This window comes from Malus sylvestris, chromosome 10, assembly GCF_916048215.2.
Source record: "Malus sylvestris chromosome 10, drMalSylv7.2, whole genome shotgun sequence".
NCBI classification, from domain to species: Eukaryota; Viridiplantae; Streptophyta; class Magnoliopsida; order Rosales; family Rosaceae; genus Malus; species Malus sylvestris.
In genome coordinates, this window is record NC_062269.1 from 40,610,262 (window position 1) to 40,634,876 (window position 24,615).

General features: G+C 41.7%; 2 protein-coding genes and 1 long non-coding RNA gene across 5 annotated transcripts; 2 read left to right on the forward strand and 1 right to left on the reverse strand.

Annotated features, from left to right (window-relative positions):
- Window positions 1–1,064: 1,064 nt before the first annotated feature.
- LOC126584849 (uncharacterized) lies at window positions 1,065–2,408 on the forward strand. The gene is made up of 3 exons (XR_007610134.1): window positions 1,065–1,178; window positions 1,262–1,359; window positions 1,716–2,408. It is a non-coding gene; the product is annotated as an uncharacterized LOC126584849 (long non-coding RNA).
- Window positions 2,409–20,078: 17,670 nt separating this feature from the next.
- Window positions 20,079–24,231, forward strand: LOC126584828 (uncharacterized). 2 transcript variants are annotated; one of them, XM_050249182.1, is made up of 2 exons: window positions 20,079–21,305; window positions 21,794–22,002. In XM_050249182.1, the coding sequence occupies exons 1-2, from the start codon at window positions 20,873–20,875 to the stop codon at window positions 21,835–21,837; spliced, it is 477 nt and encodes a 158-aa protein (XP_050105139.1). In that variant the 5' UTR covers window positions 20,079–20,872; the 3' UTR covers window positions 21,838–22,002. The 2 variants fall into 2 exon arrangements, with proteins under 2 accessions (XP_050105139.1, XP_050105140.1); XM_050249183.1 differs by lacking the exon at window positions 21,794–22,002 and adding an exon at window positions 23,158–24,231 and having other exon boundaries at window positions 20,084–21,305.
- LOC126584827 (transcription factor DYT1) lies at window positions 22,814–23,820 on the reverse strand. 2 transcript variants are annotated; one of them, XM_050249181.1, is made up of 4 exons: window positions 23,692–23,820; window positions 23,428–23,601; window positions 23,148–23,324; window positions 22,814–23,069 (listed from the first exon to the last, which is right to left on the reverse strand). In XM_050249181.1, the coding sequence occupies exons 1-4, from the start codon at window positions 23,818–23,820 to the stop codon at window positions 22,998–23,000; spliced, it is 552 nt and encodes a 183-aa protein (XP_050105138.1). In that variant the 3' UTR covers window positions 22,814–22,997. The 2 variants fall into 2 exon arrangements, with proteins under 2 accessions (XP_050105138.1, XP_050105137.1); XM_050249180.1 differs by having other exon boundaries at window positions 22,814–23,324.
- Window positions 24,232–24,615: the final 384 nt, after the last annotated feature.

A 24,615-nucleotide genomic window follows, 5' to 3' on the forward strand; every position in this document is an offset into this window, starting at 1 on the left:
TCACAATTGCTTGCTGAAGAAGTGAGACTATTCATCCTGCTCTAATGCTTAATGCATTAGTGGCTCATTCACCTAATTTTACTCAAAGACCTTCCAATGTTCAGTCTCATGCACAATCTGGTCGGCCATACACTTCCTATAACTCCAACTCTGGTTACAAATCTTTCACCAATAAGAACAAGGGCAGATTTAATTCGAATAATAGGTTCAATCACTCAAAGCAAGCTTTCAATAATGGTAATCCTGCTTCTGGAATCCTTGGTGCTGCTTCACAGTCTGGCCATCCTCCTGTCATCCCTTGTCAAATTTGTGGGAAAACAAATCATTTGGCTGATACTTGTCGATTCAGAAATGTATCTCAAGGGTGTCAAATTTGTGGCAAGAACAATCACATGGCTGCTACTTGCAGATTTAGAGATGCATCTCAATCTCATGGTTGTCAAATATGTGGGAATCCTGTATTGTTGAAGCTTTGTGAGTGAAGCATGTAGTTTGAGGTAGTGTTCCCTTAATTTCCCGAGTGAGGAAAACTTCTCGGTTGGAGACTTGAAAAATCCAAGTCACTGAGTGGTTGTGAGACTGCCGAGTATCAAGGTGCAGTAGCATATGGTGGGAGTCCCCCAAGTCTTCAGGCGAAGAGAGTTGCCGAATGAGGTGTCTCGCGTGTTACTAATTTGTCAAAGTAACGAATCCTTGTTTCGATGTCACACATTCGTATATGCTTTATCTAAAAATATTTCCAGCTTTTGTGTGTTTGATGCTGCATGCTATTGACTAGACAAGATCAAGTGCAATTAGTAGCTTTTCTCTCTTTTTCATCTTTTCTTTGGTGGAATTGCTTTTCGTTTCCACTAATCAGCCTGAGTGGATGCAAGATAACACCTTTCTCTATAGCTCAGATTGCAAAGTCGTCTTCATGAAAGTTTTTCCTTATCTTGTGAACTACAACATATCCAAATTTGAGATCCATCGGAGTAGTACAACTTCAGAAATTCAAGTATGATGAGTAACTGTTCATCAATGTTCTGTTAATCCGTCAGACTTGTTGTGAGCTTCGAAACTCCATTTTCTCTTGTTCCGATCAACATACTTTCTTCATCGAAGTTGTTCCTTAACTTGTGAACTACAACATATCCAAATTTGAGGTCCCTCGGAGCAGTATAACTCCAGAAATCCAGGTATGATGAGTGACTGTTTATCATTTGTCTGTCAACCCGTCAGATTTGTTGTGAGCTTTGAAACTCTATTTTCTCTTGCTCAGATCAGCATGCTTTCTTCATTGAAGTTGTTCCTCAGCTTGTGAACTACAACATATCCAAATTTGAGATCCCTCGGAGCAGTATAACTCCAGAAATCCAGGTATGATGAATGACTGGTTATTATTTTTCTGTCAACCCGTCAGATTTGTTGTGAGCTTCGAAACTCCATTTTCTCTTGTTCAGATCGGTATGCTTTCTTCATTGAAGTTGTTCCTCAGCTTGTGAACTACAACATATCCAAATTTGAGATCCCTCGGAGCTGTATAACTCAAGAAATTCAGGTATGATGAATGACTGGTTATTATTTGTCTGTCAACCCGTCAGATTTGTTGTGAGCTTCGAAACTCCATTTTCTCTTGTTCAGATCGGTATGCTTTCTTCATTGAAGTTGTTCCTCATCGACTCTTTCATAACATATCAAAAATTCAGGATGAACTAACGGTTAAATATTTCCAGATCTTCGAAACATCACAACAGCTTCGAAATCTGCAAGAAGCCGACTATCATGTTTGGAGCTTCAACACTTTAATTTCCGTCGCTCAAACAGAAATGGTTCCTTCTTGAAAGTTGTTCATATGCTCAAGAACTATAGGGTGTCCAAAATTCAGCTCCATTGGAGAAGAGCAGAGGTTGCAGAAATTTGATAGATGAAAGGAGGCGGAAGAGGGAGAGAGAGAAAAAGTCTCTTGGGTTGGATTTCTATTTTGGGGCAGATTCCAATTTTTGTAGCACCTTCATTATTGATGAATTGCTTGTACTTTTGTCCATTATGAAATTTGGGACTTTGGCTTGTTGTTGGATCTATTATAATATGTTTGGGAACATATATAAGTGAATAAATAAGAAGGAAAATTTTGGGCCCTTGTGGGTGTAAAACAAAAAATGTTTATGTTTACCCAAGTGTTTTTGTACAAGTTCAAGGGCATCTTGGGTTTTGTGAACAAAATTTGTTTATTTGGAGCAAGGTTTTGTGTTGAAGCTTTGTAGGTGAAGCTTTGGTGTTGAAGCTTTCTAGGTGAAGCTTTGATGGTGAAGCTTTGTAGATGAAGCTTTGTAGATGAAGCTTTCTAGGTGAAGCTTTGATGGTGAAGCTTTGATGGTGAAAGTATGTAGAGGGAGCTTTCTAGGTGAAGCTTTTTTAGGTGAAGCTTTGTAGGTGAAGCTTTTTGAAGTGAAGCTTTTCGGGTGAAGTTTTTTTTTTGGGTGAAGCTTTGTGGGTGAAGCTTTTTAGGTGAAGCTTTGTGGGTGAAGCTTTGGAGGTGAAGCTTTTCGGGTGAAGCTTTTTGGATGAAGCTGTTTTTTTTTTTTTTTTTTTTTTTTTTGGCGCTTGACACGGTCTTCATTTGCTTGTTTTGTAGTGACTGTGGAAGACGGATTGCTTTCTGATTGAGAAGGGTTCCGGCATCGCTTGCTATGAATGTAAAAGAGTGAGGGCTGAGTTGGCTAAATTACCTCTTTATTGAATTCATTGCCAAATGGCCTTCATTACATAGGATGCCGAACGGCTATAGCTCAACACTTGTACATCGTGAGTCTATTTGTAGTAGTACTTCAAGTGATCAGCGTTCCATGGATGGCCAAGGGTCTTGCCATCGGATCTTCTAAGTGTGTAAGAGCCAGGGCGACTGATGCCAATGACTTCATACGGTCCATCCCAGTTTGGACTAAGTGTGCCTTCACTCGGGACTCTGTCGCAGAGTAATCTTTTCTTTAAGACCCAGTCTCCTATTTTGAAAGAACGAGGCTTGACCCTAGAGTCATAATAGTTGGAGATGCGCTGCTTGTAGGCGACATTCCTCAAGTGAGCTTGGTTTCTGTGTTCCTCGACTAAATCCAAGTTGAGGGTGAGTTGTTTGTCATTTTCACTTTGAATGTAGTTCTGGACTCGGAATGTTGCTTGCTCGAGCTCAACAGGGACAACCGCCTCTGTGCCAAAGGCAAGTGAGAATGGAGTTTCTCCTGTTGAAGTCCGATATGAAGTGCGATATGACCAAAGAACTTGGGGTACAAATTCTGGCCAACAGCCTTTAGCTTTGTCCAAGCTGGTTTTCAAAGTGCGCTTGATTATTTTGTTGATGGCCTCAACTTGTCCATTAGACTGGGGATGAGTTGGAGAGGCAAAGCATAAGTTGATGTTGAACTTAGAGCAGAACAACCTGAACCTCTTGTTGTCAAACTGTCGCCCATTGTCAGTGACTATCGCATTGGGAATGCCGAATCTACAAAGGATGTTCTTCCACACGAAGTCTTCTATCTTTGCCTCAGTAATGGTTGCCAAGGGTTCTACTTCGGCCCACTTTGTGAAGTAGTCCACTGCAACGACTGCGTAACAGACTTTGCCCTTCCCTGCCGGCATTGGGCCGATCAAATCAAGTCCCCACTGGGCGAAGGGCCAAGGGCTGATCATAGGAGTAAGAGGCTCTGGAGGGGAATGAGGAATAGCCGCATATCGTTGACATTTGTCACATGAGCGGGATACTTTGATGGCATCCTGGTGGAGTGTTGGCCAGTAATATCCTTGGCGAAAAGTCTTGTGTGCTAGGGACCGAGATCCAGCATGATCTCCACAGACTCCCTCATGTATTTCCCGAATGACGATTTCCGCCTCGGCAGGCGTAAGACACCTTAAGTATGGCAGGCTAAAACCTCGCTTATAGAGTTGATCATTGATGATCAGGTAGCGGGTAGACTTGTATCGAATTTGCTTAGCCTGGACTTTATCATTTGGGAGGATGCCATGAGCAAGGAAATTATAGATCGGGGTGATCCAACTATCCCCCTGTTGTAAGTTGCATACTTCTGCGGCCATGGTGCTTGGTGTTACCAACAGTTCGACATGAATTTTTCTTCCAATCTTGTCTTCCACAGCCGAGGCGAGGCGAGCCAGGGCGTCTGCATGACTGTTTGCCGCTCGAGGAACTTGGGTGATCTGGTAGTGGAAGTGCTTGAGCAAAAGTTGTGTTTGCGCAAGATATGCTGCCATGGAGCTGTCCTTAGCATCAAAGTTGTTGGTAACCTGGTTGACCACCAATTGGGAGTCACTGAAAATATCAATTTGTTTAACCCCGAGGTGTTTGGCCAAACGTAATCCTGCTAGAAGGGCTTCATACTCGGCCTCATTGTTTGATGCCTTGAATTTGAAACGAAGAGCATACTCCATTGCTACTTTGTCGGGCGTAGTCAAGACTAGTCCCGCTCCACAACCTTGTTGGTTGGATGAGCCATCAACATACAGACTCCATGCTGAGGTCGTTGATTCTACTTTCTGAGCTTCCGATGGTAATGAAGCTACTGCTTCAGGTGTAGAAGCAATGTCAACAGGATATGTGAAGTCGGCGATGAAATCTGCTACTGCTTGACCTTTTTCGGCTGGTTTTGGTTGGTAGGAGATGTCAAACTCACCCAATGCTATCGCCCATTTGATCATTCGTCCAGACGTGTCAGGACTTTGGAGTATCTGTCGAAGAGGATAATTGGTAAGCACGATGATGGAGTGCGCTTGGAAGTAAGGGCGGAGTTTTCGAGCAGACATGACCAATGCCAGAGCCAATTTCTCAATGTTAGAGTACCGTGTCTCCGCATCTTGTAAGGCTTTGCTAGCGTAGTAGACAGGTCGCTCAATATTCCCATCCTTTCGAATGAGAACGGAACTTACGGCTGAAGCTGATACCGATAGGTAGATAATGAGAATGTCTCCTACCTCGGGCTTGGAGAGTAGAGGGGCTTTACTCATGTACTCCTTGAGGTTTTTGAATGCCTCGGCACATTCATCAGTCCATGTAATGTACTTCCTACTTCCCTTAAGTGCTTTAAAAAAGGGAGCACATTTGTCTGTGGCCTTAGAAATGAACCTGGTTAAGGCTGCCACCTTGCCAGTAAGGCTCTGGATGTCCTTTGAAGTTACCGGTTCCTTCATGTCGAGGATTGCTTTGATCTTCTCGGGATTAGCTTCAATGCCTCGTTGGCTAATCATGAAACCTAAGAATTTGCCAGAGCCTACGCCGAAGGCACATTTGTTGGGGTTTAACCTCATTCGATACCTCTTCAAAATAGTGAAAGTTTCATATAGGTTGGTGATGTGTTGGTCAGCATGTTTGCTCTTGACTAACATATCATCAACGTAAACTTCCATGCTCTTCCCAATCTGCTCGGCGAACATTGAGTTGACTAGTCTCTGATAAGTCGCTCCTGCATTCTTTAGGCCGAAAGGCATGACTTTGTAGCAGTATAGTCCTCTGTCGGTAGTGAAGGCTGTGTGTTCTTGATCCGAAGGGTTCATGAGGATTTGGTTGTATCCTGAGTAAGCATCCATGAAGCTCAGGAGTTCACACCCGGCCGTAGAGTCTATAAGTCTGTCAATAAGAGGAAGAGGGAAGCTATCTTTCGGACACCCTTTGTTTAGGTCGGTGTAGTCAACACACATTCTCCACAAGACCTTTTGAAGCAAAAGACTTTCTTTGGTCGGATTTTTCTTAACAAGGACCACATTTGCTACCCATGTCGGGTAATTGACTTCGCGGACAAAGCCTATGCCTTTGAGTTTTTCAACTTCTGCTTTCATTGCCTCGTATCGTTCAGCGTCATAAGATCTTCGCTTCTGTCTCACCGGCTTGATCTTGGGGTCAATACTCAAACGATGACAGATGACATCGGGAGAGATGCCTGGCATGTCCTCGTATGACCAGGCGAAGACTTCAGTGTTCTCTTTCAAAAAAGATATCAATGCTAACCGAAGGGGTGGTGACAATGTGGTGCCAATCTTCACCATGCGATCTGGATAATCTCTTGAGATAGGTACCTTCTCCAACTCTTCAGCAGGTTGGGCTTGCTGGGTGAAAGAGTCATCTCGAGGATCATCGGGTTGATTGTTGCTATCAGGAAGATCCAAGTTCGCTTCATCTAGGCTGGTCTTTGTGACTTGGTCATGTACAGACAGGGTTTCCTTGGGTCCGGGCAAGTGTTGTTGCTTAACTGAAGTGTTGTAACATGATCGTGCACTAAGCTGATCTCCTCTGATGTAGCCGTTGCCATGGGGGGTTGGAAATTTCATCAACAGCATATGCGTGGATACCATAGCCTTGAGATCATTGATGCCTGTGCGCCCAAAGATGACATTGTATGCCGTTGGGCAGTCAACCACTAGGAAGTTAGTGGTAATGGTAGCCGTGTAAGGGCCTGTACCAATAGTAAAGGGTAAATGTATGCTCCCTAAGGGTTGCACGATATCACCGGAGAAGCTTATCAGAGGAGAAATCGAGCGATCGAGCAAGTGTTCAGCTACACTGAGTGCCCTGAAAGCTTCGGCAAACATGATATTGACCGAAGCCCCTGTGTCTACGAGGATTCGTCGAACATCAAAGTTGGCTATGTGAGCCTCCACGATCAATGGGTCGTTATGAGGGTAGATGATGCCTCTTTCTTCCTCAGGGTAGAAACATATCGGATCCCAGTTAGGCTTTTGATACTTCCCTCCCCTGATGTCTTCCACGTGAAACACTTGGTGACCAGGCCTCAGAATTCGTTCACTGTTTTTCATGGCCCTATTGGAAGATTCAGATATGGGTGTGCCGCCGCTTATGGAATATATGACATTCACCTGGCGTTGGTTACGGTTATCCCTTTGAGGGTGAAGGAGGAATTGATCAATTTTTCCTTCTCGTGCCAAAGCTTCAATACGATCACGGAGGATGATACATTTCTCGCTATCATGGCCGTTATGCTCATGGTAGCAACAAAACATGCCCGCGTTATTCGGGGGCGTGTAATCTGGGTGCCTCGGCTTTGGCTTTGGTATCAGGTGAGCTATGCTGGGGTAAATGGCCGCGCATGTGGCATTCAAGGGCGTGTATGTCTCATACCTTGGGGTAGGGGGTATCTTGACGCGGGTTTGACCCACTGCATTGACTGCCTGGGGGCGAGCGTTATTGTGGCGATACCCTTGGTTATCGGGATAGTGTCCCTTACTCTTTTTACTGAAATGAGAGTGGTGAGGATGGAAATCCTTCCTCTTGCCTTGAAATTGATATGTCTGTTGATTCGGCGAAGCATTATGCAAGGCATGGGGAGGTGCCACTGCTGTTTGGAAAGTCGAGGTCTTCTCATTTAGGTGAGTCTGGCTTCCACCTCCCACTTGTTGATAAAGGATGGTTGTAGGGGGTTTCTCCTGATATGTCTTTGCCTCGGCGGAGGCATGGTTATAAGCCTGCGCCATCACCTCAGAGTAAGTCTTCCAAGTATTGGCATTGATCATGTATTTAAAGAAACAATCACGTAGGCCTGCCGTGAAGGCTTTGAGGGCAGTCTTGTCGTCTGCCTCGGCACACCGGGAGTATTCATGGCTGAAGCGGCCAGCATACATACGTAATGACTCGTCTGGCTTCTGGCGGATAGTGTACAGGTCATCTGCAGAGTGCAAGCGATCGGTTTGGAAAATGTGTTGGGAAACAAATAGTTTCCTCAATTCCTCAAATGAGTCTACCGTCTCAGGTGTAAGACGACAATACCAATTTAGAGCTCCGCCAGAGAGGGTGGAGGGGAAGAGAAGACATCGCTCTTCGTCGGTGTGCATCCGGTATGCCATGGTGGACTCAAAGAGGTTAAGGTGCTCAATCGGGTCCTCTTTTCCAGTATAAAGTTGCAAGCCAAGCTTTTGCTTTGTCTTTGCTTGAAGGGGGGTGTTGAGGATCCTCCTTGTAAGAGGGCCAGGCCTGGGTTGGTTCCAGTCAGGTATTTCAGCCTGACGTTCAGCCTTCAACTTGTTTACTTCCTCAATAAGTTGTAGGACAAGGGGGTCCTGAGCGGAGTTATGTGCCACTGGAGCTTTCTTTCGTAAATCTCCATCTCCTCTTGGAATTAGGAAGGTTTGATCAAGGGCATGTGATTTTTCCCTGGACTCGTTGTACTGGGTTCCAGGGTATGTCTGTCGGAACACCTCTGAGTCCCCTGTACCCTCATGTCTCTTTAGGACTTGTTGCCCCTTCCCCAAATTGGTGGCCGGCTCGGGCCGTGGCAGGGGACCGAGTCTCTCAGAAATCCTTGGGTCATTGATCTTTGAGCTTATATGGATGGAATTCTCTCGACGTTGCTTCAGGAAATCCCGACAATCGCGAAAGACGGCTTTCGATCCTTCTGCCCCTTCAGCAAAGAGGTGTCTCCCTCCACTTCTCATGGTTCGGGTCGAAGCAACTGGGTTAAGAGAAGCCTCATGTTGATTATCAAGTCGAGGGGTAATCTGTTCCCTATCAGGGATATCTATGTCGAATGCATGTGACCCTCCATGTTGGAGGGCACCCAGTTGATGGTTGACTTCCACGGGGGCAACAAGCTCGCGTGTCTGAGCTTGCCTAGCTTCGTGGAGTGTCTCGAAGAGCTTCTCATATTGCTCCTGGAGGACCTCATTCCTCATTGCTATCTTGTTGTTCTGAGCTTCCAACTCATCGACTTTAGCTTGAAGAAGAACTCGTTTTCCTTCATTCTTTCGTTGTTTCGCACTATGTGCAAGGGGGGTGTCATTCTGTGTGCTGTGGCTTCCTTCGCTTCCCATGTTGGAGAGGGATGCCTGATCAAAAGAAAGTGTACGAATGATAGAAACCAGCTTGACACAGCTGAAGAGAGTAGGAATAAGTGTCGTTTCCCACAGACGGCGCCAAATGTTGATGCACAAAATCAGCGAAGACTTTGGTACAACAGAAAGTGTCAGGTTTTGTGACCTTCGCTTGGTTGCTTCGGTCACTAGTGAGGATAAGTACGTAAATGAATAGAGACAGAGAAGCAAACACAGGATGTACGTGGTTCACCCAGATTGGCTACGTCCACGGAGTAGAGGAGTTCTTATTAGTAGTGAAGGGCTTACACAAGTACAAAGGATCAAGCTCTCAATTTAGTGAGTTCTTGTGAATGATTTAACACAAATGGCATTAGGCAATATTGTGGGGGAATGACCCCTATTTATAGAAAAACTTGTAGCTTTGTCACATTGACATGTGTCATGTTATGATTGGTTCTTGATGTTGACACGTGCTGCGCTCTGATTGGCTTCTAATCTTGACACGTGTCGAGTAGTGATTGGCCTCCTGGTCGGAGGGGAACTCTTCTGGGTCCTTGACAGTATAGCGTTGGCCGGTGCTCGGTAGTTTCGGGATTGGTCAAGTATGGTACAAACACAAATCATAGTGCTAAGTTCTGTTTTCAGAAAGGATCCTCTCCAATGACTGCAATGTATGTCAACAATGCTTCTGGGAATTCAATATCAACTTCATTGCCCTCTGCCCCACCTCCACAAGTTTGGATTACTGATACGGGTGCTACAAATCATATGACCATCGATTTGAATAATCTTTCTCTCGCTACATCATATCCATCTCATGAAGTCACACAGCCAATGGTGAAGGTTTATCCATCTCTTATATTGGCTTTTCCACTCTTCAAACTCCACTACAGTCATTTCAATTAAAATATATTCTCTATGTTCCGAAGTTGACACAAAATTTGCTATTTGTCCATCAATATGTTTGGATAATAATTGCTGGTTAATCTTTGATGCGTTTTGTTTCTGGATTCAGGACAAAACCACAGGGAGGATTTTGTACAAAGGGCAGTGCCGTAATGGGTTATATCCGATCATTTCTCCATCAGATCCAGTTTCAACACAAAAGGCTTATGTGGCTGCATATCTTGGACAACAAGTTACATCCAGACTTTGGCATCACCAATTAGGTCATCCCTCTAATACCATTGTATCTCAGATTCTTCGAAAATCCAATGTCTCTCATACCCCTGATTCGTTACCTATTGTTTGTTCTCCATGTCTAGAAGGTAAATTTAGTAAACTTCCCTTTCCTGTGTCTTCATCCAAATCTGCAAAACCTTTTGAGATAATACATAGTGATGTTTGGGGCCCGACTCCTTGTATTTCTATTGAAGGCTTCAAATACTATGTTACTTTCATAGATGAGTGTACTAGGTTTTGTTGGATTTTCCCAATATGCAATAAAAGTGAAGTTGGCACTACTTTTGTCTCTTTCTATCACTTTGTTGTCAACCAATTTAATGCTTCTATTAAAATGTTTCAGAGTGATGGTGGAGGGGAATATATAGGCAAATCCTTTCAAAATTTTTTGGTAGACAAATGCATTATTCACCACATGTCTTGTCCACATACCCCAGAGCAAAATGGGCTTGCCGAGAGGAAACATAGACACATTATTGAGACGTCCATTACCTTATTACGAACAGCTTATTTACCACCTTCATTTTGGTCCTATGCTTGTCAAGCTTCGGTCTATCTCATTAATAGGATGCCTTCTTCAACTTTGGAAAATAAATCACCTTTTGAGGTCTTGTTTAATTCCATTCCTGAGATTAATCATCTTAGAGTATTTGGTCGTTCATGCTATCCTTTGCTTAGACCTTATAATCATACTAAACTACAACCTCGAACTTCCAAATGTATTTTCTTGGGGTATGCTTCAAAGTATAAGGGTTATATCTGTTTTGAGGTTCACAAAAGAAGAGTGTTTATATCTCGTCATGTTCTATTTGATGAGACAAAATTTCCATACATCACTCTAGTTTCTCAATGCTCCAAAGTATCTACTCCATTGCCCATCAATTTCACATTCACACCTGTGTTCACCCCAAATCTTAATAAAGTTCTTGTCACACCTCAGTCTAATTCTGTGCCTACTATACCATCAGTCTTTCATCCACCAAGCCTAGCTTATGTGCCTCTATCAGCTGCTGTTAGTTCTCCAGATTTGCATGTTCACAGTTCTACTACGGTACATGATTCAAGCTCCAGTTTATCTACGGACACTCTACCCATTACTGGCACTGCACAGCAATCCTCTCATTCCCTACCTGTGGTTCCTGAATTTTAGGGAGAACAACTTCAAATGGTTTTGTCTATACCACTATTAAATAATCATCCTATGCAGACTCGGTCCAAGAATGGCATTTCTAAAAAGATTGCTCTACTAGCTTCTGTTCATGAAAATGGGGGTACTGATCTTACCCAGGTTGAACCTGCCACATATAAATCAGCACTCAAATCTCCAGAATGGTTGGCTGTAATGCAAGATGAGTTGAGTGCTCTTCATACACAAGGAACTTAGTCTCTTGTACCTCTTTCTCCTCACAAAAACTTGGTAGGCTGCAAGTGAGTGTTCAAGATTAAAAAGAATGTAGATGGTTCTATAGGGAGGTATAAGGCTCGTTTGGTTGCAAAGGGGTTCAATCAAGAGGAAGGTATAGACTATGGCGAGACATTTAGTCCCGTGGTTAAATCAACCACTGTGAGGTTAATGCTTTCTTTGGCTGCTCATTTTAATTGGGGTCTTCGCAACTTGATGTGAAAAACGCTTTTCTGCATGGTGTCTTACAAGAGGAAGTCTATATGGCTCAACCTCCTGGTTTTCTTAATTCCACACATAGTGACTATGTTTGTAAGTTACATAAGTCCCTATATGGTCCCAAGCAAGCCCCAAGGGCTTGGAATGACAGATTCACTAGTTTCTTGCCAACTTTGGGTTTTCAATCCACCTATAGTGATTCCTCTTTATTTGTTAAAGCTGTGAATGGTACAATTGTGATTCTCCTCTTATATGTGGATGACATTATCATCATGAGGAATGCATCTCAAGCAATATCAGATGTTATACATGCTCTTACTCAAGAGTTTGATATCAAGGACCTCGGACCATTGCATTACTTCTTTGGTATTCAGGTTGTGCATAAGAAGGATGGTTTATTCCTCTCTTAGGACAAATATGTTACTGATTTGCTTATTAAGTCTGGAATGAAGTTGTCTAAACCGTGTGCTACTCCTTGCCTACCTTACAATAGGTTGTTGAAGGATGATGGGAAGCCTTACAATAATCCAGCTTTATATAGAAGCCTTGTAGGCGCACTCCAATACCTCACCTTTACTCGACCTGATATTGCATTCGCTATGCATCAGGTTTGTCAGTTCATGCAGTGTCCTATGTAAGCTCACTTTGTGGCAGTTAAACAAATTCTGAGGTATCTCAAGGCTACTAAAGGGTGTGGCCTTCATTACATCAAAGGAGGATTGGATTTACAAGCATTCAGTGATGCTGATTGGGCAGGAGATCCCAATGACATGAGATCAACGATAGGGCTAGTTGTTTTTCTTAGCTCAAACCCTATCTCATGGTCCTCCAAGAAACAACATAATGTCTCTCGCTCTTCTACTGAAGCTGAATATCGCGCACTGTCTTTAACGGCTGCTGAGATTGATTGGATTAAACAATTGTTACAGTTTCTGCAAGTTCCTGTTTCTGGACCACCTACTCTATACTGTGATAATCTCTCAGCCATTGCTCTTACGTGTAATCCTGTCCAATATCAGCGCACAAAACATATTGAAATTGATGTTCATTTTGTGCGGGAACGGGTGGCAAAACAGGTGCTGTTGGTCCAATTTGTTTCTTCACTTAAGCAGTTTGTTGACATATTCACTAAGGGCTTGTCTACACCTTTGTTCAAGACTCATTGTGACAATCTCAGACTCAGTTTCACTGTCCCTGAGTTTGAGGGGAGATGTAAGGAGTAGTCAATCTAAGGGATATTCTCTTGACATGTGTCATAAGATTAGGCAATTAGTTAAGGGTTTGTTATATCTGTTAGCTTAGTCTGTAAGCTACCTTAGTTACACATATATATACTACAATGTAAATGTACTGTGTAATGCGTGTAAAAAGATTAATACAAACAAGATTACTTCTCTCTCTAAGTTCTCTCTTTCTCTCTCTCTCTCTGTCTGTCTTTGTATTCATCTTCTCTACTACAACAGATCATTCTTGCTTAACAGCAGCACCAAGAGAGCATAGAAGATCAGCCAAGCCAAGTAGATGAAAACCATAATCGAGTAGAAGAAAACCCTAATCAAGTTGAGAAAAGTGAAGAAGTTGTGCAAGGTAGTTATGAACATGAGAAGGAAGTGTATAATCAAGTTCCTAGTGGGTATGGATATTAGGGAATATTATACGATATTATATGTAAATATCTTGTATTATATTTACCTAAATAGGTTTGAGTCAAATCCCACTAAATATGGGTTACTGTTCCCTAGCCTTTAATGTAGGGTTGAATAGTTGACTTGTTATGTATATATTGTACAACAATGTAATAAATGAAGCATTCAATCTGCCATTCTCATAGCATTTTCAGTGTTTAGTCATTTCAACATGGTATCAGAGCATAAAGTTCTGGTGCCTGATTGCCTACGTTTTCAACTCTCATCCTATTTCCAAACATCATGTCAGACACACTTGCTCAACCATCACCACAAAAACATCAAAATAATAGCAATATCGGCATGGATTCATCAAGTCCATACTACGTTCACCATTAAGATAACCCTGGTCATATGATCGTTTCAGAAAAATTGAATGGACCCAATTATCCATCTTGGAATAAATCCATGATATATGCTCTCACAGCCAAGAACAAAATTGGCTTCATCGATGGCTCCATTTAGCCTCTCTCAGCAACAGACCAAGCAAAAGAATATGCTCTTTGGAATCAATGCAACAGTATGATTTTGTCATGGCTTGCTCAATCAGTCGAATCTGATTTATCTAAAGGAGTTGTTCATGCCAAAAGTACCCAAAAAGTGTGGGAAGATTTCAAAGATCAGTTTTCACAGAAGAATGCACCAACAATCTATCAAATTCAGAAATCAATCGCATCTCTCTCACAAGGCTCCATGACAGTCTCGGCTACCTTAAAGGCCTTTGGGATGAATTAGAGACATATCGACATCTTCTTATCTATGATCAGACAAAGGCACATAATGAGCAAATAGAAGAAGATCAGATGATGCAATTTCTTATGGGTCTCAATGATGTCTATAATGGAGTTCGCAGTAATATCCTTATGATGACACCATTGCCTAAAGTTCGTCAAGCATATTCACTTATCATTCAAGATGAAACACAACGACAAATGACATCGGGATCAACCGAAAATTTCTTAATCGTTGCTGCAGTCCAAAGTCTATCGAACCATTCCTCTGATAATTTCAAGAATCTTCACTGCGAATATTGTGATAAAGATGGGCACACAATTGAAAATTGTAGGACTCGAAAATATTATTGCAAGTTTTGTGACCAAAGAGGCCACACTGAAGACAGATGTCGAATAAAAAATGGGACCGATGGCTCTAGTCTTGGGGGAAACCAAGATAGGAAATACATCAACAAGTCACACTCCCATGGGTCCCATAACAACAATTCACGTGTTGCCTTTCCTGCTGCAAATGCAGCTGCTACATCCTTCTCTCTTGCTGCCAACACAGCACATAGTCCTCATCTTGCTACCACTACATCAGTTGCCCCTTCCCAATCACACATGTCTCAATCAAATGCTCTGCAAGGGCTTTCAGCAGAACAGCTTCAACAGTTGGCCCAAGCTGTATCCATGATAAATTTAAACCATACTTCTCCCTTTTCAATAAAATCGAACCCTCACCTATATCTACTGTTAAATTACCCACCGGCTCTTCAGCCACAATCACTTCCGCCAGCACCATACCGTTCAATTTCGATATCACATTAGATAATGTTTTGTGTGTTCCTTCTTTTCACTTAAATCTCATGTCTACTAGCCAAGTCACTGATTCTCTAAACTATTGTGCCATTTTGTTTCCCACCTTTTGTGTCTTGCAGGACTTGGCTACGGGGAAGATGATTGGATCGGGTACGCAACGTGATGGTCTTTATTATATGTCGCCGTTGCAACGGATGCCCATCTCCTGTCAAGTTTCCCACTCCACCAATTTATGGCATATGCGACTTGGCCATCCTTCGCCTACTCGCCTTAAATTAGTATTTCCCTCGTTATTCTCGAATAATATTTCTTTTGATAATAATTGTAACGTTTGTCCCATAGCCAAACAAACTAGACTTCCGTTTCCTTCAAGTTTTATATCCACTCATAATCCATTTGATTTACTTCATTATGATATTTGGGGACCTCATAAAATTCCCACGCATTCAGGAGCTCGATTCTTTCTCACCATTGTGGATGATTTTACTAGATGCACATGGATATTTTTGATGAAATATAAATCTGAAACGCAAGACCTTTTAAAATCGTTTATTACCTTTGCTCATACTCAATTTCATGCCAAAATTAAAGCCATACGAGTCGACAATGGGTCTGAATTTTTGTCCATGAAAGTTTTTTTCCAAACCAATGACATTGAATATCAACGCACCTGTGTCTACACCCCGCAACAAAATGGGGTTGTCGAACGTAAACATAGACACATCCTCACCATTGCACGTAGCTTACTATTTCAATCTCACTTACCCCTTTCTTTTTGGGGCGAATGTGTTTCCACTGCTGTCTACCTCATTAATCGATTACCATCCCCTTTGTTATCCAATAAATCTCCTTTCGAATCATTATACAAGCGTTCACCATCTTTTGATCACTTGAAAAATTTTGGTTGTTTGTGCTTCTCCACTATTGTTCATCCCACATACAAATTTGACCCTCGTGCTAGGCGTTGTATTTTTGTTGGTTACCCAACTGGTCAGAAGGGTTACAAACTTTATGATTTGGAGTCTAAAACCTTCTTTGTCAGTCGTGATGTTAAATTTTTTGAACACACCTTTCCTTTCCACTCTATGTCCCCGTCACCCCCTGAGGATATCCCTGCCATACCGTCCATTCCCATCTCAACTGACACACTTGACCTCTCCCACATGGCCCCCCATAACCCTTCCATTCCACCACTCACGGACCCTACCCACATTCCTATTTCACCTCCCATCACTTCTTCCACCCCATCTCATCCTGAAGCCATCCCATCTTCTCTTGGACCCCACCTCTCCATCAATCATCCTTCACCCCTCCATCACATTTCTAACCCCCCATCAGACTCTCTCCTTCCCTACACCGAACCTACCCTCCATTCCCACCCCATTCCATCCGACACTTATTCTCCTCTCGCCACATCATCCTCTCCACCCCCATGCCAGTCCCATCGTCCTAAGCAACCTCCGATTTGGCATAAAGACTATCACGTTACTAATCAAGTCAGTCATTTTCCTTTGCAGCCTCGTGTTCCCTCAGGTACTCGGTATCCTCTTTCTAATTTTCTTTCCTACTCACGTCTTTCTCCTACCCACTGTGCTTTTCTAGCTACCATTACAAGTTCTATCGAGCCTACTTCATATGCTTAGGCTATCCTTGATCCCAATTGGCGACAGGCTATACATGTTGAATTAGAGGCTTTACAACACAATAATACATGGAGCATGGTTCCCCTCCCTGCTGGTCACAAACCTATTGGATGCAAATGGGTTTATAAAATCAAATACAAGTTTGATGGTACCATTGAGCGGTACAAGGCTCGTCTTGTTGCAAAAGGATACACTCAAGTTGAGGGCATCGACTATCATGAAACTTTTTCTCCTATTGCCAAACTCACAACTCTCCGCTGTCTCCTTACGGTAGATGCTTCCCGTCATTGGTTCGTCCATCAATTAGATGTTCAAAATGCCTTTTTACATGGTGATTTGCATGAGCTTGTCTTTATGGAACATCCTCCTGGTATTCGCCGACAGGGAGAGAACGTTGTATGTCGGCTCAACAAATCTCTCTACGGACTCAAACAGGCTTCTAGAAATTGGTTTTCCACATTTTCAGCTACTATTCAGAAAGCTGGCTATCAACAATCAAAAGTTGATTATTCTCTTTTTACCAAGGCTCAAGGTACTTCATTCACTGTTGTCCTCATCTATGTAGATGACATACTTCTTACAGGAAATGATCTTCAAGAGATGGAACCACTCAAAACATTTCTCCTCACACGCTTCCGCATCAAAGACCTTGGTGATTTAAAATATTTTTTGGGGATTGAATTCTCTCGTTCTAAAAAAGGCATTTTCATGTCTCAAAGAAAATATGCACTAGATATTTTGCAGGATTCTGGGCTTACGAGGGCACGTCCAGACAAGTTTCCAATGGAACAAAATTTGAAACTCACTCCCACTGATGGAGCTTTGTTAGATGATCCCACCAAGTACAGAAGACCAGTTGGACGATTGATTTATCTTACTGTCACCAGGCCTGACATAGTCTTTTCAGTTCGCACATTGAGTCAATTTATGCATGAGCCCCGCAAACCTCATTGGGATGCAGCTTTACGAATTCTCAGGTATATCAAAGGCACTCCTGGTCAAGGCTTGTTATTCTCTGCCTCTGATAATCTTGAGTTAAAGGCTTTTTGTGATTCTGACTGGGGAGGTTGTCGTGCAACTAGAAGGTCAGTTACAGGGTATTGTGTTTTTCTTGGAAATTCTCTCATCTCATGGAAGTCCAAGAAACAAGACAATGTTTCCAGATCGTCTGCAAAAGCTGAATATCGGGCTATGGCGAACACATGTTTAGAATTAACTTGGTTGCGCTATATATTGCAAGATTTGCAGGTTCCGCAAAAGGCTCCCATACCATTATTTTGCGACAATCAAGCCGCCCTGTATATTGCAGCTAATCCCGTTTTTCATGAGCGGACAAAGCATATTGAAATTGATTGTTACATTGTTCGAGAAAAACTGCAAGCTGGAATGATTAGTCCTTCACATATTCCCACACGTTTCCAGTTAGCAGATTTATTTACTAAGGCCTTGGGGAAAGATCACTTTGAGACATTACACAACAAGTTGGGACTTCATAACATTCACTCTCCAACTTGAGGGGGAGTATTAGGAAATATTATACGATATTATATGTAAATATCTTGTATTATATTTACCTAAATAGGTTTGAGTCAAATCTCACCAAATATGGGTTATTGTTCCCTAGCCTTTAATGTAGGGTTGAATAGTTGACTTGTTATGTATATATTGTACAACAATGTAATAAACGAAGCATTCAATCTGCCATTCTCATAGCCTTTTTAGTGTTCAGTCATTTCAACAATGGATTGGAAGCCATGGATATTTGTGAGAGTTTGTTTGGGTACTGGCCTTGCCTTGCTCGTGATTTCAAGAGAGGCAATGGAAATGGTGATTCTTGCTATGAATTTGGTAGTGATGAAGGAAGATATGGAAATACATTGAAATGAACTGCAGATTGTCTTTTCGGAAGCTCAAATTCGTATGGTGAAATAAGGGATGATGGAAGCAACTATTTACAGTAGGCAGGGTTGAGCATGAGGAGGATTTACTGATGGGTAAATTGAAGATGTTTTGGAGATTGTAAGATATCTGGCTTGTGGTTGTCCACAACTTTTTCAAGTCAGAGGCTTTGATTGTGACTTTGTACGAATGAATAATTATGTTGGACAAAACCTTCTTAATCAATACTTGGTATAAATTGTTCAAAAAAAAAAAAAAAACTTGGTATAAATTGTTGTTATAAGGGGACGGATATACTGTGCTAACTAATTTATCTAAACCTAATTGGAAGCGATGAACACATTACCTTGACCAACTAATCTAACCCACATGCTATTGATTGCCTTTTGTTAAGGCGATAACACAGCAGGTGGCATCAGTGGACAAATTAACTTATGAAAGGACAATTGGCATGAATCAAAATCATCGAAAGAAGGCTTGTCTGCCTCATGAAGGCACAACGATAAAGTTCTTTAAGAAAGCAAACCTTAGATTTGATGGTTAATAGACTTGATTATGCTGCCTGATGCATCAACAAAATCATCTTCCTTAAATATTTGACAAGAATAATGAAGTTTATCTGTTTATGTACGGAAATATCATTTTAATACACCCATTTTCACTGATTTATTTAAGAAAACGAACTTGAACATTAGGGAAAATGCTGATTGAGTAGGGGTTAATCCTAAATGGATAAAGTTATACAGTCCTGATATATAATATATAAATCCAACAAAACGAATAGCATCACTGACTGTACAAGTAGGAAAAGTGTCATGCTGTTTTCTGCTCTAAGCAAAACTTTTGTATTTATCAATACCCTTCGGCATTCTGAACTGAAGCAATTACCCTTCTCATTCAGTTCCAATACACAACTAAGGTGCTTCGCTTAATCAAAATACCTAGAAATCGATCACTGGTTTCATTTGAGTACCTCTCCTGGCACATCCTGGCCCGGGGCGAACCACTTCCCGGGCCCGTTCCACCACTGTAGCACGATATTGTCCGCTTTGGGCTTACCATTCCCTCACGGTTTTGTTTTTGGGAACTCACGAGCAACTTCCTAGTGGGTCACCCATCATGAGATTGCTCTCGCGCGCTACTCGCTTAACTTTGGAGTTCCGATGGAACCTGAAGCCAGTGAGCTCCTAAAAGGCCTCGTGCTAGGTCGAGATGAGAATATACATTTAAGGATCACTTCCCTGGGCGATGTGGGATCTTACAATCCACCCCCTTTTGGGAACTCACGAGCAACTTCCCAGTGGGTCACCCATCATGAGATTGCTCTCGCGCGCTACTCGCTTAACTTTGAAGTTCCGATGGAACCCAAAGCCAGTGAGCTCCCAAAAGGTCTCGTGCTAGGTAGGGATGAGAATATACATTTAAGGATCACTCCCCTGAACAATGTGGGATCTTACATCTCTAGGGTAGACGGTAGACCTCCAGTATTTTTTTGGTCAACACTAACTTGAAAAATCAAATACTTTAAAAAAAACAAAAATAAAAAAAAAACCAAAAATCTCAATCGTTCTCATAAATGAAATAAAAAATAAATTTAAGAAGGAGGAGAGAGAAAGAGGCGAGAAAAAAATGAGAAGATAACAACTCACATATATGAGTAAATTGTAAATGCAAAGATAATTAAAAAAACAACTATGACATCACTTGTCACGTGGATAAATTTTGTTTCTTTATGAAATAAATAAAAAAACTACGTCTCTCTTCTAAATATGGACTTGGATCCTCTCCTGAGCTATTGCCAACGGAGCCTAGGGATCCATTAATCACAGCCTTTCAAAATTGATCCTACGGATAAACTTCCTTAGCCCACTAAATTATTTCGAGGACTACGTGAGGTCGCCGTCGAACAGAGGGACGTTGGACTTGCCCGCGAATAGAGGGGTTGGGGTAGTTGAGGTCGCTGGAGGAGAGATGGGTGGAGTTGGGGGACTAGGTGGCGTCGCCATCAAAGAGACGGTTGACGTTGGACTCGTCGGTGAACAAAGTGGTTTGGGTAGTTGAGGTCATCAAAGAAGAGATGGGTGGAGTTGGGGTTGCTAGGGATGGAAGGTATTGGGATGAGCTCGCCGATGAAGAGAAGGTTTGGGGATGGGCTCGCCTGAGAAGAGAGGGATTGGGGTGGGTTCATCGGAGAACTGAGGGATTTAGGGAGAAGAGAGGTCGAAATTTTTGAAGGAAGGAAGTTTCTTGGCTGTAGGATTGATTTGAAGGGCTGTAATTAATGGATCCCTAGGCTCCGTTGGCAATAGCTCAAGAGAGGATCCAAGTCCCTAAATATAGTCTTGTAATTTGACTCTATGTGTAATTATTTTTAAATAAAATGTACTCTTTTTTCCAACTTATATATTAATATCTTCTCATGTTGGCTTTCCCCAAAACGAAACCTTAAATAAAACCCTCCTTGAAACCTCAGACATTCAGCTTTTGTCTGTCCTTCACAAAATGTCTCTGACACCAATATCTTTGCTCACTCTCTGTATCCTTCTCCTTCTCCTTCTTCCTCCCACCGCCACCCTAACCCTCCACAACCTCCTCCAAAGCCAAGGCCTCCCTGCCGGGCTCTTCCCGGACAATGTGAAGTCCTACAATCTCGACCAGATGGGCCACCTGGAGGTGCATCTGGACCGTTCTTGCATGACCAAGTTCGAGACAAGAGTTTACTTTGAGAGCATAGTCAGAGCTAATCTCAGCTATGGCGTGCTCAGAGGCTTGGAGGGTTTGACTCAGGAGGAGCTTTTTCTTTGGCTGCCGGTGAAGGGAATCTCAGTGAGCGATCCGTCTTCTGGGTTGATTTTGTTTGACATTGGTGTTGCCCATAAGCAGCTTTCTCTCTCTCTATTTGAAGAGCCCCCTGTCTGCAAGCCTCAATCTCAAGGTACTAAAAAAATCCCATCTTTTTATTCTCTTTTTCTCTCTACAAATTCAGTAGACTTGTACTAATCTTTGAAATGAAATGTAAATTTGGGAATTTTTATTCTCCACAATTAAATTCCAATTGTCTATTTGAGCCTTGGGCAATGGAAAGATTGTTCCTCTGTGATCTCGAGTTGTGAGAATAGTCTCTTTACAAAACAAGAGTAAGGCTGAGTCCGATAGACGTTTCTCCCGACCTTTGCAAAGTAGGGAGCTTTGTTAATTTGGGGTCGCGCCTTTTGTCTATTTGATATTTGATCCAATGTATTAGTGAAAAGAAGTGAGTTGCGCACGCCTTTTTCTCCAATGTACATCCTGGATTTTATGTGGCGTTTGAATAAATCTTAAAGGGAGCGCTGGATGAGAAAATGGTTGTGTGAAAATCGTTGCATTATTGCAATTTTTAGCATTAAGGGTTGGTAAAATTGATATTAGAATCATGGAATGCAGGCATTTCATTGAAGAGTGAAGGAGGAAGGAAGATTGGATTTTAGGCCCAGAGATGAAGATTTGATCTTTTGTCACTTGGATAATTTTTCTCCTTTTTTGGCTTTTGGGTATTTTTCTCTCTTAATTTTGAGCAAAAAGATTGAATGTTCATAGAAACTTGTTAGGATTGTAAAAACAAAGGAAAGCAAAAGTGAGTGTAAGATTTTGAATCAATTGGTGCAATTTTGGAAGTTTGTGTTAAAAATACAACACCAGCCCAATAATTAAGGGCCAGCCCATTTGGAATCATGAATGAAAGCATGATTTTGCTAGAAAGTTCTAGCAAGCATGTCGGTGGGCATGCATAATAAGCTAGATAATTCTAGCAAGTTGTAATATTATATGGCTATTAGCCATATGTTGGTGGGTGTGTGTGCGCGCGCATAATTAGTTGCTAGAATAATCTAGCAAATGTCCAAGTCGGCAAGCATTGCCTATAAATATGTATGCATGTGTGTGTTGCTAGGTAACCAACAAGAAATCAAGTAGTCGTAGTAGTAGGCAACCAAGTGAGAGTGAGAAGCAAGAATAGTCTTGTAGGAGTGTGAGTGATCTAGAATGTGTTTCTAAAAAATGAGTGAGTGTCATTGTTTCTAAAGTTGTGTCATTGTGAGTGTTGTAATATTTTGTGTGTGTAATACAAGTAATTTGTTTATTTGTGTTGTCTCTCCAACACTTGTGTTAGAGTTGTGTACTCTAGGTTTTTTTCACAACAGTTTGCACAATTGGAAATGTTCGGGTTTTATATATTTTTGTAAGTCCTCACAATGCAAGGAGCTTTGTTGGCTTGGTTCGCCCTTTAGCTGCTTGGTTCCTATCCCTAAGCCTGCAATATTGGAATATTGGTTAGCTGTCTTGTGGCTTTTTCTTGTTTGTGATTTTTGTTCATTGACACGTTTGTGGGATGGTGCAGCCCCTTTTGTTCTTTTATGTTGCCAAGCTAGCCAAACAATTTTCCATTTCTTTAATCAAATACCTTTATTTAGATTAAACTAGAATATCACTTGGATAAAACATGATTGTAATAACGTTGTGGATTGCCATATGCCAGGTGAAATTAACAAGAAATCAAAACAGAAAACTCTGTTAGTTTTTTTTCAAGTTGTTTGTGTTGTGTTGTGTTCTAATTGAATATGATTGTATGATCTGATCCTTCCCTTTTGCTCTATATGCCATTGATGATCTCCAGCATCAATTCCCGGGTTTGCTCAACTTCGAGCTTATCACAGCAGAATCCCTGAAATTCATTAGAATTTATATTAACTTCTGGTGCTGGTAGAATTTCAGAGCTTTCTTTGTTTTTACCGTGACTTACCGTTATACAGGATGAAACCATCATTACTCCGTTGGAGGTAGTGACGCTGGTGTCAGTGAGTTCGAAGCCAAAGCCGGTCATGGCTTCCATCAGTTTTGTGAACCCGCCTCGTTTCTTCTCGAGGACTGTCTTCACCCAAAGTTTGTTCCCATCAATCTTAGTCACATTCACCTCTGTCTGCACATTCCAGCAACAACATTGAAATATATGAGCAGAAAAAAAACTCCTATATTGTTTCAAAGAGATTGAATGTGATGAGTTGTTAGCTGGTTGTCAAAACCTGAATCCCGAATTTCTTCATCTCTTCAGCAGCATGAGTTTCTTCTTTGTTCGGCTGCAGTGTTTCTTCTGATGATTCTTCCATCTCAAAAAGCTGGTCTTTGAGGAAGTTTACTTTCTGCTGCAGCTCCTGGATGTACGTGATGGCATCCTCAACAATGGTTGCTTTGTTCATCTGAAACACGAAAAACCATAGTTGAGATACTCTCATGTTAATAATGGAAACTGGAAAAATTTAATGGAGGCAAGGGCTTTGAGGACTTGCATTTGTGATATTCGGGACCAATGCGCGTAGTGCAAGGAGCCTTCCACTGAGCTTCTCCCTTCTCTTCCTCTCAGCAACGAGATTTTTGGATTTGAATTCGCCGCCATTGTTGTGTCTCCTTCGACCCATCCTTCCCCCTCGGCTGCCTCCTTCTGCTAAGCATAATTCATCCAACACACAACTCACAGAGTCCATATTTCTTGATATATTTTGATCAAAGTTAGTTTAAACAAGTGGGAGGGAGTAGTTTCTGTTATGAAATTATATAGATGGTCCTCACAAGGGTATCATTCCATTGCGTGCGAGGGAGAGGAAAGCAAGATAAATTTATCACAATTGTTGAGAGAGAGAGAGAGAGAGAGAGAGAGAGAGAGAGATGTTCTAGCCATTCAGTTTAGTCCATCGAATTATATGTTTACTGAAATAATCTTGATCGTTAAATTTAATCGATGGATGAGATTAAAGGGAGGGAGAAGCAGCTTCAACAGCCATGCATATATGTGTGTGTTTTGCTTTTCGAAAGTGATTTTTACCTTCTCATTTTCTCTTTCTACGCTGTCTTTTTATTTTTTATTTTTTTCCGACTCCCGATTTCAAAAAACAAGTAGAAGTAGATAGGGAGGAAAATGGTATGCAAAAATCACCACGGTTGTTTTTGTGTTTGAATATATTCATGTCATACATGTTGGTCTTGTTGACTGAAAAAAAGTACATAAAGGAATTTTGTATGTTTGTTTGTTTTTTTTTTTGGGTACAATGAAGGATTTTTATCATAAATGGTCCCTGAAATTGACCTACTCAATCAAGATGATTCATGAAATTGAAAATCAATCAATGTAGTCCTTGAAAATGATTGTTGTAAATCATTGTGGTCCTTCCGTCATAATTCTGTTAAATTTCTGTTAAGTTCTGATATGGCATATA

Coding starts and splice junctions, on each gene's coding strand:
- LOC126584828 (XM_050249182.1), top strand. CDS start 20,873: ATGTCTCTGACACCAATATCTTTGCTCACTCTCTGTATCCTTCTCCTT. Junction 21,306..21,793: donor CTGCAAGCCTCAATCTCAAG/GTACTAAAAAAA, acceptor CATGGAATGCAG/GCATTTCATTGAAGAGTGAA.
- LOC126584827 (XM_050249180.1), bottom strand. CDS start 23,820: ATGGGTCGAAGGAGACACAACAATGGCGGCGAATTCAAATCCAAAAAT. Junction 23,602..23,691: donor TGGTCCCGAATATCACAAAT/GCAAGTCCTCAA, acceptor TTCGTGTTTCAG/ATGAACAAAGCAACCATTGT. Junction 23,325..23,427: donor TGAAGAAATTCGGGATTCAG/GTTTTGACAACC, acceptor TGGAATGTGCAG/ACAGAGGTGAATGTGACTAA.